A 16,380-nucleotide genomic window follows, 5' to 3' on the forward strand; every position below is an offset into this window, starting at 1 on the left:
GCCTTATGGTGATTTCTTGCAATGATGGATGTGCTTGCTAGAATTTGACAATTAAACATGTAATTACTATTCATATATTCTATATTCTGATACTTGCTTTCTTTGAAGTTCTCTGGCTTGTTCAGCATCTGTCAACTTAAGCTTCAACTTTTTTGTCAGCTGTAAACTGCCTTTTTATCTCTTTCAAACAATGTATCATTGTATTTGCAATCATTTGGTGATGGGATTATAAAGGCTTCTGGTGTTTAGCACTCATAGATTGTTTACTAAATCATACCTGATTGGTACCACAGCTTTGAAAGGCATTGTTTGGGTTGATGGTATCACATTTAAACAACCCATTCTGCTGTTTGCAGATTCCTACCATACCACAATCACAAGCAACAGGGAAGGAGGAAGAGGGAAGACTTCCCCTGCTAGTTTTTATTTGCACTCTGCCACAAGATAACTCTGAAAGAAAGAAGACATACCTGAATGCAGAAGTTGGAACCACATGTTTTCTCCGAAATGTTGACAGACACTGACTTTAGGCCGACCTAGAAATGGCAAAATAAGAAACAATCAGCCTCAAGACAGCAGGTGTATCAGAACATTTCATCTCCCTCTCTCTCTCTCTCTCTCTCTCTCTCTCTCTCGGCTATGACATTCATTCTACTGTCTCACAAAGAACAATTATTTGTGTCAGTGGAAATTTCCCTTTCATGGAATGGCCATAAAGTAGCTTCAACACTGTTGTCTCCACTGAGAATAAAGCAAAGAACTCAATGAAAAGCAGGTACAATTCTCTATTTCCTATGGGATGTTGGTTTTGTTGATTGGATAGCTGCTACTGATGCTGTGCCAATTCCTTTGTTAACATTCATCTGTTTATACCTGCACTGTTCATTATAAGATGTTGAGATGGCTATTATTTGAACCATATGGATTACCAGACAGTAAATACAGTTGAAGCATCCACTCAGTTAGGGCACATAGTTCAAGACCAATCTCATCTCTTAGTGTTCTCTAAAGCCCGGCTCCCATGTACTTGAAAACTAATTGATTACTTTGGACTGAATCACAAAATATATTCTTTTTCTATAGTCTAAATCTAATATTGCAGTTTCTACAAGCTGTTAATTGACTATGTTGACCCGATCATTTACTGAATAATACTTGTTCTCAACAAGTTGACCAGTCCTCGCCAACCAGATGTCCTCCAGATGTATTGAATTGTAATGCTTATTATTCTTTTCACCATGATGGCTGAGACAGCAGATGTTCTAATCCAATAATACATCTAAATAAAACCCAGGTGCCGAATGGCCTTGGTAAACTACATGTTGATTCCCAAGATAGATGAAAGGACACAAAAGCTTCTATGAAAGATTTGATTGACTGTTATTTTGACTTTCTCCTTCCTACAGTTGAAAAGGCTGCTTTTCGTTTTGTTTTGTTTTAATTTATATAACTGATACAAATATAGCAGTAAATCACACTTTTAATTAAGACAGTGTGAACTGAGATCTCAATATATTCTGCAGCTCCACTTAAACCAAATCAGACAATTCTGTGGCCCTTCAGTCATTGTTGAACTGCAACTCCCAGTGTTCATCACCACTAAGGCTGGATCCAGATAGGCCTTTAATCCCAGGAGAATCCGTGTTTTAAAACGTGGATTTTCCTGGGGGCCTGTCCATACCCACATCAGAAAGTATGTGCCCGAGAGAACTAGCCCAAGGACTAGCCCGAGAGAACATCTGGAGGCCCTACCCCTGCTCCCCCCCAAGCCCCCAGACCATTTTGAAAAGTAATAAAAACTTACCAGGCCTGCAGTATACCCTCGGAGCAGCTCTCCCAGCACGTACAAATGACACGGCAGGAGAGTCGGGGGTAGGGCCTCCTCCCCCCCTCCCCCACTCTCCTGGCACATCATTTGTATGTGCTGGGAAAGCTGTTCCGAGGGTATACTGCAGGCATGGTAAGTTTTTTAACTTTTCAAAAGGGTCTGGGGGTTGGGGGGAGGGAGGGAGGGATTCCCACAGTTTACCAGGCTTATTTAGTGGATTTATCCCGTGACTGATAAGAAGGCGCAGAATAAATCCACTACTAAATTAATTTGCTACAAACCAGGATTTTCCAGTAATAGCTAGGGCACACTGAATTTTCATTTTGCTCTATATGGATATATCTAAATCTGAAGAGTGTCAAGGTCAAAGCTTAGCAGTAGTTCTTCCTCCTCCTCCAGTAAGGAACTGGTGTGTGGGATTATAGCCAGGCTCTGCTGTGAAATTGTTGATGTGCAGCAATTAAATAATGAAAGATGCAGTCCAACAACACATAGAGAAGTAGGCAAAGTGATGCCTGCAGGAAGCAAATCACCTGAGGATCCCACTTTCATGCTCCTGAAGACCCCTATCAATCCTTCATCGCTTCACATTTCCCTTCCCCAATGTAAAATTTTCAACATAAAAAGCTGTACAAACCACTGAAATTGGCTGATGTATTCCAGTAGAGTTACATGAAGACGATTCAGTCTTGTGACATACAAGAACTGAAAACTTTGCCTCAGGGTGTGACATGAAGGAAACTTCAATGTGATCTTCCATCACAGTAAGTCTCATTTTCCAAGCTGAAACAAGATGAGAAAATTGATTTGTGCAATTGATAGCTGATTCTATTTCAATAGGCAATTTTTCTATTATGCTTTCATTTTTTAAAAAATTCATAGACATGTTTATCATTGTAGCTCAAAACTAGTAACCAAATTCCCACATTTCATCATGTATTCCTCCAACAGTGCAGATCATTATTACTAGTTTTAAACAGGAGATTAAAACGATATACTTTTGTAAAACTGTTGTATTTATCAGAGCTAAAGTTTGGGCACAGACCTTTCAGCTCTAAACCCAAATTTCACACATCTGAGTATCATGGGCCTCATTTGTGTTCAAAGATCTGCATCCCCAACTCCTTACAGTTCCAGTAGCTTCCCTTCCAAATTTCTTTTTACTTTTTTTTTCCATGTCAGGGGCGACTTGAGAAACTGCAAGTTGGTTCTAGTGTGAGAGAATTGGCCATCTGCAAGGACATTGCCCAGGGGACACTCGGATGTTTTGATGTTTTATCATCCTTGTGGGAGGCTCCTCTCATGTCCCCGTAATGGAAAGCTAGAGCAGATAGAGGGAGATCATCCGCACTCTCCTCGGATTCGAACCTGCAACCTGTCGGTCTTCAGTCCTGCCGATGCAAAGGTTTAGCCCATTGCATCACCGAGGGCTCCTTTTTACTGAAAAATAACCAGTAAAAGCATGTTGCAAATATCATGCCGGAACTGATAAAATGATGAGTGCAGCAAATGCTATCCTTCCATCATTAATATGTTATGTGTGTAATCAGAACTAGTGGGCTTCAAGTACTTTCCGAGTAATGATAATCCTAAGATGAACTTATTACATGATTTTGTTACCAAGGTTGTTCAGAAGAGGTTTGCCATTGCCTTCTTCTAAAGCTGAGAGAGTATGACTTGCCCAAGATGAATTTCATGGCTTACTGGGGATTTGACCCCTGATCTCCAGCATCAAAGTTCAGCACTCAACTCTTCACGCTTCCTTTTTTCCCATTCGTTTAACTTTCTCCACTCCTCCTTCCTTGCCAGCTTAACATTCATGCCAAGCTTAAGAGTGTCAATGTTCAGTTCTCCTAACAAAAAAAGTAATATAGCTCCTTGTCAGGCCCGCAGCCAGGATTTCGTTTCGGGGGGGGAGTGAATTTTTTTCAGGAGGGGTTTCGGGGGGGGCTGAGTCTGAGTGAAAGAGGGTCTACCCTATCAAACCTTTTGTATCATTACCCCAATACCCCCATGCATATGGGATATATTGAGTATGGTGATCAGATCATGATATGAATAAACATAACAGTTTAAATAATGCACCAGTAAGGCCTTCTCGCAGACCACCCTGAGAACTTCAGGGGGGGGGCTGAAGCCCCTCAAGCCCCCCCCCCCTTCATGCCTGCTCCTTGTGAATTATTGTATTGGTCCATCTGAGCTCAGAAAATGGGAGAGAGCTGGATATGTGGTTGCCAGAGATAAAAAAAAATACCAGTCTGTCTTTTTCACTTCAAATAAATTAGCTAGATTACCAACAATATATTTAGAATGAGACAAAAGAGTAAATTTCTTATAGTGGAATTTCAGTTATGCATCTGTACCTATTACATATTTTCTATTTAGTACATTCACATTGTATCTAAACTTGTTATACTAACTTTTACTAGTTTTTAAAGCTAGCCTTAACAACTGCGGCATAGACAACCAAGAACTGGGAAGCCCTGGCCCTTGAGCACTCTAGCTGGAGGTCATCTGTGACCAGCAGCACTGTGGAAATTGAAGAGGCACAAATGGAGGGAGAAAGGGAGAAACATGCCAAGAGGAAGGAGCGTCAAGCCAAACCTGACCAGGACTGCCTTCTACCTAGAAATCAATGTCCTCACTGTGGAAGAACATGAGGGTCAAGAATAGGGTTCTACAGTCACCCACATACCCACCGCAATACATTACACTTGGAAGGTGAACATACTCAGACTACAAGGGATCGCTTAAGTAAAATATACTAATGAGCAGCATATGTAAAAGAGCCCTAGAATCAAGTTCTGTACTAGCACACTATTTGATCCACAGTACATTTTGGATAATGGACATCTGGTAATTGTTTGTAGTGCTGTTGTAAAAATTAGTCTTGAATTGTGATTGTGTTTCCAATATCCATTTATAATGGGTCCCATGGATTCCAGAAAAAAGATGCTCAGTGTCTGCAATAAATCAATATGAAAATTGTCTTCTAATAAACCCCAAAGTGATTTCTCAATCCCATTCTAAATCATAATTCTTTAAATGTCATTCATGCAGTATTCATCTTTTTTTTGTTTTAAGAAAAGGGCCTCAGTGTATATGAAAATATCACTTAACTATTGTCTAGAACAAGGGTCCTCAAACTTTTTAAACAAGGGGCCAGTTCACTGTCCCTCAGATGGTTGGAGGGCCAAACTATAGGTTTTTAAAAAAAAACTATGATCAAATTCCTATGTACATTGCACATATCTTATTTTGAAATTAAAAAACAAAATGGGAACAAATACAATATTTAAAATGAAGAATCACTTTAACTCAATGTTATAGAATTCTGGAGCTCCAGTTTGATCTTTTGGCAAAAAAAAGTGAAACAGCTTATAAAATTTTAAATCCCAGGATTCCATAGCATTATGCCATGGCAGTAAAACTGGTGTCAAACTGCATTAATTCTGCAGTGTAGATGCACTCTATTTTTCAGCACCAACAGAAAATACTGGAGAAGTTTGGTTAAAATACACTCAGACATGTGGGAGTTGCAATCAAAGAGCATTCTGAATTCCCCAATGATTGAATTCAACCATACTTGGCATGCAGCGTGAGGGGAGACAGAAAGAATGAAAGGTGATCTGCGTTAGCAGAGCCAAGACTGATTCCACTGAGAAGGAGTCCTCCTCCTCAGCGGGCCGGATAAATGCCCTCGGCGGGCCGGATGTGGCCCCAGGGCTGTAGTTTGAGGACCCCTGGTCTAGAAAATGAGGTGACATCCCGATGTCATACAGCCTGACTATATGACGATAACTAAAGTCCATTTTAAAAGGAAGATATCATTTCTTGCCCTCTCACTGTCGAACTGGTGTTATTTAGTACAGGCTTGCACAATATATGAGCCATGGGTTGTATGTAGACGTCATGGGGATTTGGTGTGGCCTGTGGATGATCTGCCTTAGAGGGGGAGGTCAAACACAGAGTTACAGCAGAGTAGCAAGTGGACCCCATTATTTCCCCCTCCAACAGCAAAGTGTTCTATCTCTACACATTTTCTTTCTCTGTACACCAAAGTATCAAACTAACCTGTGGTAAAGGGGGATGCCACTGATAGATGTGGTCAAGATGCTGTAAGCACTGGTCATGGTTGAAAACATAGCCTGGGGTTGTTGGACTCAGGAGTAAAGGGGAGCAGGGTGAAATTTTGAGGGCTTTGGGGCCTTTCTTTTTTTGGTAGGTGGCAGAAGCTTGGGCTCCAGGTTATGTTAACATTTAACATTAGATACGGTGTTTTAGAGCAAGAGGGAGGCGGTAAAGAAGACGTGCAATCAACGGCAACAGCATTTTGAACTGAAGGAAATACTGAATTCTAGACATCACCATGATAGCCTGCAATACTTGGCATGCTGGAAACATTTCCCTGATCCTGAGTAGGTGCAATGTCTGAGCACCGAAGATGACCAAGACATTTCATTTACTGTATCTTTGAAACGTAAATAGTTCACTACTCCTGTTCACAATGATATATCTTTAATTTTCCTGCTTGCATGTTTTTCTGTGTGGGTACACTTTTTAATGTATGTCTGGTGTGTTCAAAACAACAGAACATCTCCATGCCATAAATTCACAGTCCAAGTCAATGAATGAAAACATCTGGAGCCCTGTGTGGGAAAGAACCTGATAAAATAAACCAGCTAAGACTGGAAAAGCTGGAGGCTGTACAGAGGAACTTAGGGGAGTTGAGAGGGCAGGGCTTTTAGAGATTTTGAATTGAAAGTTGTCCACGTTTTCTACATTTGTAACTTTGCTGTGTAGTAGTAACTTGGCATTAAAGAAATTTCCATGATTATATAATATATATTAACTTTATTTTATATCCCGCCAACCATCTCCCCAAGGGGACTCGGGGTGGCTTACAAGGGACAAGCCCAAAAATTACAATTAAAACACAGAAATAAAACACTACCATTAAAAATATCAGATAAAAGCAATTTCCTTGTAAGTGAATTTAATTGCTACCAAGATCTTTCAGTTGTTATCTCAACCACTGTTCTTTATCTCCTTCTCCTCCATCAAGAAAAACTGCCAACTCTCTGCCATTCCTTTCCCTTGCTTATGAGGAAGAAACTGAGCTTCACCTTGAAGGCCCCACTACAACTTCATGCTGAAGTTACGTTTCTCCTTCATGAGTAAGGGAAAGGAAAGATGTGGAGTTGGTGGTTTTTCCCACTGGAGGAGAAGGAGAAGAAAGAAGCAAAGAGGAAGGTGAGAACTGAGGCACTTCTTCTTTCCCTCAGAAAAGGTCTGCAACTTACCACCACAATGCAGGGAGGTTAGGAAACTAACACTGATTTATTTTACTGGTTGCTCTGATTGTTCTGTGGGAAAGGTGCCCAGTTGCAAATCCCAAAAGCCAGTTCTGCAGGACAAGAGTTGTTGCAGGGCTTCAGGAAGAAAAGCAAAGGGGAAGCCGCCTCCTCACTTGGTCTTCCATTCGAAGGCATGTTGGACCTTTCTCATTATTGTGATGGGACAGACCGCAGGACTGGTTTAGTGTTAATTATGCCCATTCCCATGGCTACCTCTTAATTCTTCTTCCCCTTTTTTCTTTTCCAACCCACTTTTCCTCTAAAATGGTCAATCCGCCAGGAGGGGGAGGAAGCTAAGTGTGCATAGAAGTAAGCATAGTTGATGCCTCTTAATTTGCTATTGAAAATGGAATGCTATGAAGACCTATTCAGCAGTGGCTTGCAATCCTTCCACCCTCTTCTGGATGCCCTGATGGCAATACATTATTGCCTTGGAAAGCTGTCTGGGGTGCTGTCATCAGTTTTGAGGCAGCATTATTCCCACTGTGTGGACTGGGAACACTTCTGTATCAGGAGTGTGTTTCTCTCTCTTTCTTCTTCCTTGCAAGTGCAATAAAATGTATTTGAGGGTGGGGCAAAAGCACTAATAATACATCCCATATCTGAAATCCAAAATACCCTAAAATAGCCCACGTGAATGAATGAGATAGTGACATATTTGCTTTATGATGATTGTGAATGAAAAAAAAATGTTTGTGTAAAGTCAATCATGGACATATCGCCCGAAAAAACCTACAACAACCCAATGCGGTTGCTGTTACCCGTTTTTGGTCTGAAATTATTTAGCTGCTTGTGTTCACTCTATTTTATCGGTTTTATACTTGTTTATTTATACAATACTTTTAACATGAAATAAAACCAATTCATTTCCACAACAAGCTTTTTTTCTCTTTCAAAATCCAATGATCACAGGGACAGACAGTGAGGTGAAATCTTCTAAACAGGGGCGCAGACAGCAAAGCAAACACCACAGAGGTGTTAACTCTTCCCTATGCTAGAGAGAGAGAGAGAGATGGTGGAAAGATAGATAGATAGATAGATAGATAGATAGATAGATAGATAGATAGATAGGATAAGATATTTGGCTGGAGTTACACTTAAAAATATGCTTGTTCCAATTTACAAACAAATTCAGCTTAAGAACAAACCTACAGAGCTTATCTTGTTCATAACTTGGGGACTATCTATATCTTGTTTTATAAATTAGCACTGCTTTATTCTTGGAGGAAGAAAGTTTCATGTGACCTCATAGGAAATACTGCAATCTAGGAGATACATTCATAGTGCTTTCAATCTTTAAATTTGAACACAAACACACACTCACACTCAAACATATTACAGCAGAAATGGGCAATATAACACCTTTCAACTGTTATTGGACTATAATTCCTATCAGTTCCAGCTAGCACAGACCATGATAAGGAATAATAGATGTGCAATCCAGCAATATCCAGAGAGAAAAAGGTTCACAGTTCTCAGACAAAGAATTGTGATATTCTATGATTCAATAAATCAGTTATGGATATATGAGTTTCATGATTTTAAGGGTGTTGTTTTGGGAGGTGATAGTTTTCCTGTAAGAAAGGGTGGGATATTTAATCAAATACATGAGATAAGAAGGTATAAACTGCATTTTACCTTGGAAATTTCCATGGGCAAAAGGACATCTCACCCAGGAACCATGATCTGTTGTAAACTAGAAAGGATTTCAACAAAAAAAAAAAACCTAGTTAGAAAATGTGAATCTTTTTTTTAAAAAAATCTTAATTTCTATTCACAGTGGAGTGATATAAGAATTTAATCAAGGTGACACTTTATATCTCTATAAGACTGCCAGTCCAGTATCTTGGACAGAATGGCAGTGAAATACATAGAATCAACTAGTGCAAAAGGTCCCATGTTTGTTAACGTTTTCTCTTCCTCCAGGAATTCTGCAGGCAGGGAATAGGGAAATTAACTACTCTATTCACAATAATAATTCTCAGCCCCCTCTAAGTGATGCTACTTCCATCAAAATGCAGAGATACTTTTAATATCATGTTTATCAGATGCATTTCCTACTAAGAATCTTGAAATTAAAACCAAACATGAATGAATTCATAAGATGTTGACCTGAGCCACAGCCAATGGCAAATCACAGTACAATCCTTACAGATTTACTAAGAAATAAGGCTCTCTGTTTTCAATTAGAGTTAATCCAATCTGTCTTTAGGACTCCCACTTTTGGATTTGACAGTGGAATCTTACTTTAGCCTAATCATTTACATTTGATTAATACATTATAATATTGACAACATCAAAGCTTCTTCGGTATTTCAAACTATCTGTTGATGCTTTACTAATTCTGACAGTCCTACTAGTTTAACAAAGTCTCTGAAGGGAAAGAGGGAATTGAGGTGGAATACATTTTGTATTTACATGGGCCACATCTATATGCTATTTTTTCATGTCTCTCTTTTTACCCTTTTTGATAACAAACATGGAGAAATGAGAAGGGAAAATAGATTTACTGCTTGACAGCTGCAATGAATAGGTCATCTCTCTTTTCAATATCTTTAACAAAATGTAGTAAGATAATTATATTAGAAAAAAATAGTATACCTTCATACAAAGCCCTGGATTGGCATCAACTTGAGAGTATTTCACCTGGTTGAAGGAAAAATCAGATAATTAGCTATTGACAATCACTTAAGTGCCAAATGTCACACAGTGATGTTTCATGGGATTTTAAAAGAGTTGTCATTAAAAGTTTGAAGTCAACCAAACTGTAACACAAGAATGGTAATTGTATGGTAGAATTCTATAGGGTGGCAACTCACAGCAGGCCTACTGAAGATAGTCACTGGCAAGGAATGCTGGGAGTTATCATCTTTTACAATTAAGGCATTTCTTCAACTGACCACCCAAGATCTGCTTCCATGTGATTCCCTTTCAAACTTCAGTTGCAATACTATAATTTCACATTAACTGCATGGCAACATTGCACGAAACCCAGAGGTCTGTAGTTGAGCAAGACACCACAGAAATGGTTCCTAACATTTGGTCTTCCAGATATTTGACATTTCAACTCCCAGAAGCCCTTACTAGCTTGGCCAACTGCCAGGAGCTGGAATCCAAAATAGCTAGATTATTAAAGCTAGAGAATTCTCAGTCTTCATCCCTAAACTGAAAATCCCAGGATTTCATAGATGGAACCATGGACCTCATCCCATGGCTCAAAATAAGCTTCCTGGGACACTTAGAGCCCCAGCCACACACACAGCCATCAGATGACATTGCCTGTGGCTTTGCCCTCAACCAGGTAAAAGCATTGTGAGAGGTAACTATGATGAGGAAAGCACTGTGAGAGAGAGCTGTGCAGGGTGACAGATTCACCTCACTGCACCCTCTTTCCTCGCCAGAAACCAGAAGAAGTGGGACACTCCACTTGGCCGTTATGATAAGGTAGTATGATAGTTAAAGTGGAATTATAGTATTACAAACATGCTGTGTGAAAGAAACCAAGATATTTCCTACTCAACTTCTGGCCACTAAATGGGTGACCCTGGCGGATTCTCTCTTATCAGCTGAGCTAGATGGATCAGTTGACAAAGAGGAGCTGAAATTAATAGATCTTCATGACAAAGAAAAATGGAAATAGTGTGAGGATGGGAATAAATTATGTGAAAGGAAAAGGTGAAACTATCACTCAAGCTCAAGACTATTCCAATAGTGACAGCTATAATGACAGTTAACGGTGAAGGCCAAATCTGGTCAGCAAGGCCATTTGCACAGTAAGTCCAAAAACAAATGCTAAGTCCAGTATTTGTCTATTATCTTGAGTACTTACTTTCTCTAGACCAGTCTTGAAAGTGTTCTCTAGATCAACACACTCATTGTCTGTCTCCATCAACTGACAAAGGCTGACAGAAACATCAACGGGACAGGCAGCTTCCCATACCAGTGATTGTGTGGCAGGATTATAATTTATATTGTCCCAGAGGGCTTTAGTATCTAAAAGCAACATATGAAGATAAGGAAGATATAAAAACACAATTATAGATCATGTAATGTTTGGGGCCTTAATAAGACTTCACAAGTTGTTATTTTTAAGAGTATACACAAAATATGAATTTAGCAAATATAGGCCTCACAATGATTGACACCAAGACCCCAGCCACTACTTCCAGACATCATAATGCACTCACGTATGCTCACATACACACATTTTAAGAAGAATCTGATATAAATTTCACCTGGTGTTTTTTTAACAGACGTCATAAATAAAGGAAATTGAAATAGACATTGTTTGCCTCTGTCATAAATCAAGATATACTCCATTCATTCCATACATAGAATACATAGCGAATTTTGCTGTCTACTGTAGGACAGGTTCAAAACTAATGAAGATCTGAATTGGTTGGTGCTAAAAGAATAAAAGAGACATTGGTATTGTTTTGAGCATCGGACTATGATTTTGGAACAGGATTTCAATCCTTGCTTGGAAATGGAAGTCTACTGGGTAAACTTGGGCAAAGCAAGCTCCCTCAGCCTGAGAAGAAAGCATTGGCAAATCATAACAAGATGGCCCACAATAACAAGAATGAAAATCAACACAGCTAAACCTGACCTTGCATATTCTTGATTCAAGCAAGGAAACCATGACCTTGAATTTGCAAGACCTGAGCAGGGCAATTGATGACTGATGAGTTTGTAGGCCTTCCATTCATAGCAACACCATATGTCAAAGCCAACTTAATGAAAAGTAACAATAAAACAATGTCTGTGCTATTTTTGATTCTGATTGTATGGCTTTATGGTTTAATTCATATTTAAATTGTTTTAAGGCTTGTTTGTTTTAAGCTGTCAAAGAACTTTATGTTATAAGAATTCGAGCAGTTTTCAGAAACAAATTAGTGGTATGTTGCATTATACAAAAGTTGAGATTTCTGAACTTTGGGAGAACTTATCTTGGAAATTATTACAACATCTGTTCTTTGAATGATATTATAATAATAGAATTCAGGACCAGTGGCACATAAGGGAACTGAGAATTATTTTCATAGAAGGATCAGATCTGAACTTTTGACCTCTAATGTCAACATCTAGACATACGAGTCTGCACAAAATTAAAATATAGAACGTAGGGTAATACTCCTTGGTTTTTTTAAAAAAATTAACAGTGCTAACTTGTTGTATTAATCTTTCTCTATACTATGCAAGAAGTTTAAAAAGCAGGAGGTATTCTTCACTTACCATTTTTAAATGGACACACTCGTATTCTCCGTGCATCTGGAATTGCTGCCCATGCCTATAATTCAAACATGAAGCAATTAACTCTAAGGTCCAGTTAGTTCAAAATCTAATTGCATATAAAGAATCATCAACATAATCTATCTTCACTAAATACTAAGCTAATGGGAAGGGGAGGGAGCATTTCATAGCAGGGATGGAGACTTCAGGTGTTGTTGGACTTCAACTCAAAGCAGTCTTTTGTAGCACATTTCACAGTCAGGAATGATAGAAGTTGTAGTTCAGTCATATCTACAGAAGGGATGGCCAGTCATGAAGAGCACAGAGGATGCCACTCTAAGAATATGTTCTAAGCCAGCTTTCTGAACTACAAAACTGACCAACAGGAAGTCACTTCTGAATGGAATTTCTGAATCTGGTACCTTGTTGAGCAAATTGGGGTTTTGAGATATTTTGATGGTTCTGCTTCTACTGGAAGCTCACCCAAGGTTCCCTCTTTCTTGAATGTGCCAATATTTTATTTCTACTGACATGTCAAGAAAAAAGCCAGGATGATCTTCCTATCAGCCTTTTTCAGAATAATGCTTTCACACTGTCATCTAGGCTGAGCATGGAGGGAGCTGTGGTATATCAAATCTGGTCCTTCCAGTGCTAGATGTAAGGTAGGAGGAAATGCAAGAAAACTGGCCTGAATCCCATTAGTTAGTACTAATTAGAGTAGGGATATAAAAGTGTTAACAAATATAATAAAATTCTAAAATACTCAAGTATGCAAATAAAACCTATACAGTCCAATTATAAATAGAAATTTAGTAAAGGTTCTATAAGGCATAAATCATTTGTAAAGGAGATTAGATGGGCTAAGATTTTATCAGATTCATCATACAATGCCAACCAGACTTTGACTCAAAGTTTTAATCAGTGGTCAATGAAATTCTTAATTTGCCCAATGTTTTCTCCAGACAAAAGGTACTTCACTTCCCATAGTCTCATACTTTTCTGGAGGACATTCCAAATATTCCTTATAATTATCACTCATGATTTCGGGTTCATTTTTGTACTAAGATCCAAATCAGGCACTCAACACTCTTTTGGAAATATTTCAACATAAATGTTGTCCTTTGCATCAAGAAGCACAGCCCTTGAGTGCACTATTGCACTTTGAGTAAAGTCATGAACTGAACCACAATGGAAACAATTACCTCAACACAGAGACAAGGCAGTAGCTCATCATAGTGGAAAGAAACTGGTTTTATCGAATCCTTTTCTGTAATCTGAAATTGTAAATTGTAAAACAGCATGTGGTATGTCAAGTTTTGTGTGTCTTTACAGGCTCTTAAACAGTTCAATGCTTCAGACTGACTCCAAATAATTGCTTGAACTTTGCTTTCATAGTGTTTTTGTAGCGTTATGAACTTATAATTTCAAAAACCCATGTCTATCTTAGATTCATTCAAGGGCTAAGCAATGCCCTTGGAATGACTTGGAAGAAACATATATATAGGTATACATGTCAACTTGGGTGACTAAGTTGACATGTATACCCATAGGGGAGGCAGTTATGTTGGCATCACCTCGCTGCATAAGTTAATAATTCATGCAACTATCACAGGATTTTACATTAATCTCAACTGCAGACTAGAAATTCAGATCCAATGTAATCTGATATTTTTGAATGTGTCCCTTTGGGGAAGGGAAGGATGAAAAAGCAATAACATGGAAAGTGTTCCTGTTCAGAAACTTGGTAGTCCTTGACTGAGATCAAACTAGGGATGGAAAATATTTGAAAATGTTTGGGAAATGATCAATAAATGTCTCTTGGATGGAGAAGAACCCTGATGAGGATAATACTTGAAAATCTTTGCAGATCAGGACTTATTCTGTGCAAAATTTGGATGTGGATTTTTGGTGCAAAGAATAGCAGTACTCTGCAATAAACAGCAATTTATCCACATAACATTATTTCAGCACATAATGTTATTTTCTGCAGAAAAGTTACTGTTTCCTATACAGAAAATGATTTTAATGCAAAAAAAAACCCCTCTTCAACGTGTGAATTTTAGGCATTTAAGTCTCTAACAGCAAATAGTTTTTGAAAATGACTTTTCAAAGACTTTCTTATAACAGTATGGAAATTCCTAACATTGCTCATTGCTTCCTTCAAATATGACACTAGCCAAAAATGTACATGCCTACATAAAACTTGGTTTCATACCCATGACCAAAGAAAATGAAATAAGAGAAAAGGAGGAGCATAATCTCTGTACATATTTTACAGATAATATTTTATTTTATTTTATTTTAAACAGGGTTCTGCCAATATGGCCATTTTCATGCAACACAATCAGTTTCTGCAAGGAACTTACCACGGTGACCGATCCCACATCTTCACACACAAACCGCAGATGACATAATCGAACATAATAGTCCATGTCTTGAGTAACTTCCAAAATGTTCACTGAAATGGTCTTTTGCATTCTGTCCACCTCATAAACCAATTGGGGAACTGAAATGAAGTGGGGGGAAACCACAACAAAATTGGATAAATAAAGACATCTGCTTGGAAACAAGGATTTTTTATTAATGTAGTCACTATAACCAAAAGGACACCCTGGTGGTGCAATGGGTTAAACCCTTGTGCCTGGTTGAGCTCCCTATGTCTGCTCCAGCTCCCCTTGTGGGGACATGAGAGAAGCCTCACACAAGGATAGTAAAACACCAAACATCTGGGCATCCTCTGGGCAACGTCCTGGTAGACGGCCAATTCTCTAACATCAGAAGTGACTTGCAAGTCACTCCTGACATACACACACAAAAACCTATAACCAAAGACTTGCAGTTCTATATTCAGTGTGAATGTTTTCAGGATCCGTGATTTACAATTTTATCCCATTGAACACAGAGAGATGTACTTCTATATAAACATGAACAGAATTATATAGTCAGTTGTCACCATCTATTTCAGTACATAATATTCTGAAGGTACTTCTGAATATGCAAAGGGATTTGCAACAAGACTTTGCAAGGTATCAGGTGTGACAGACTGGCACATTTCTCTCAGTGTGCAAAGGACAACAGCATGTTTGTGTCACATATGATTTTATTTGCATAGTTTCCTGGAAACTTACCACAGAATAGCATTAACGGTGCATGGATTGGAACCAGTTTGCAGATGACCACTTTGAATAGCACTGGCTTACAACACTGTTCTGTGTTTATCTTCTCAGTAGTTATCCCCTAATATGCATGTTGAGAATTGTGTCCTCACACAGCACCATGACTGTAACATTACTCCATGAGACCACGACATTTCACAGAGCATCTAGAATCTTCCCCAGGATTTCAATTAGCATTTTAAGGATAATATAATGCTTGTTACTTCTGATTAAATATTTTGATGAAACTAAAATATGCAAATTATGTATACTAAAGTCTCACTGATGTCGAGATGTTAATCTTTTATTGCATTCTTGTATGCATAAATAAATCATTTCAAAAGTCATTTCAGACTGGCCCCAGTGAATGCTGCTAGAGATATTTTTGCTGACTTTTACCACTTGGAGGAAAATGTGAAAAAAAGTTGCTTCTCTGTGAATTTCCTAGGTCCTCCAGGACAACTTTATAAAAATATTATCTGGCAGAATTTTTCTATAGATTCACCCTGTGAGAGGAAGCCACAGGGAGGAGGGAGCAAGCTTGTTTTCTGCTTCCTTGGAGACTAGGACGCGGAACAATGGCTTCAAACTACAAGAGAGGAGATTCCATCTGAACATTAGGAAGAACTTCCTGACTGTGAGAGCCGTTCAGCAGTGGAACTCTCTGCCCCGGAGTGTGGTGGAGGCTCCTTCTCTAGAAGCTTTTAAGCAGAGGCTGCATGGCCATTTGTCAGGGGTGATTTGAATGCAATATTCCTGCTTCTTGGCAGGGGGTTGGACTGGATGGCCCATGAGGTCTCTTCCAACT

The 16,380-nt window shown here is 38.8% G+C and overlaps 1 protein-coding gene across 3 annotated transcripts in view; it reads right to left on the reverse strand.

The window, feature by feature from the left end:
* IL17REL (interleukin 17 receptor E like) overlaps window positions 1-16,380 on the reverse strand; it is a 67,128-nt gene that overhangs the window by 10,781 nt on the left and 39,967 nt on the right. For all 3 annotated transcript variants that reach the window (XM_067469034.1, XM_067469033.1, XM_060779552.2), the window contains exons 7-14: window positions 14,784-14,923; window positions 13,620-13,691; window positions 12,421-12,475; window positions 11,015-11,178; window positions 9,787-9,831; window positions 8,824-8,881; window positions 2,466-2,611; window positions 471-536 (exon numbers count right to left, since the gene is read on the reverse strand). In XM_067469034.1, coding sequence (XP_067325135.1) covers window positions 471-536; window positions 2,466-2,611; window positions 8,824-8,881; window positions 9,787-9,831; window positions 11,015-11,178; window positions 12,421-12,475; window positions 13,620-13,691; window positions 14,784-14,923 — 746 coding nt within the window. The remainder of the gene's footprint in view (window positions 1-470; window positions 537-2,465; window positions 2,612-8,823; window positions 8,882-9,786; window positions 9,832-11,014; window positions 11,179-12,420; window positions 12,476-13,619; window positions 13,692-14,783; window positions 14,924-16,380) is intronic.

This window comes from Anolis sagrei, chromosome 5 (genome assembly GCF_037176765.1).
Source record: "Anolis sagrei isolate rAnoSag1 chromosome 5, rAnoSag1.mat, whole genome shotgun sequence".
In the NCBI taxonomy this organism is placed as follows: domain Eukaryota; kingdom Metazoa; phylum Chordata; class Lepidosauria; order Squamata; family Dactyloidae; genus Anolis; species Anolis sagrei.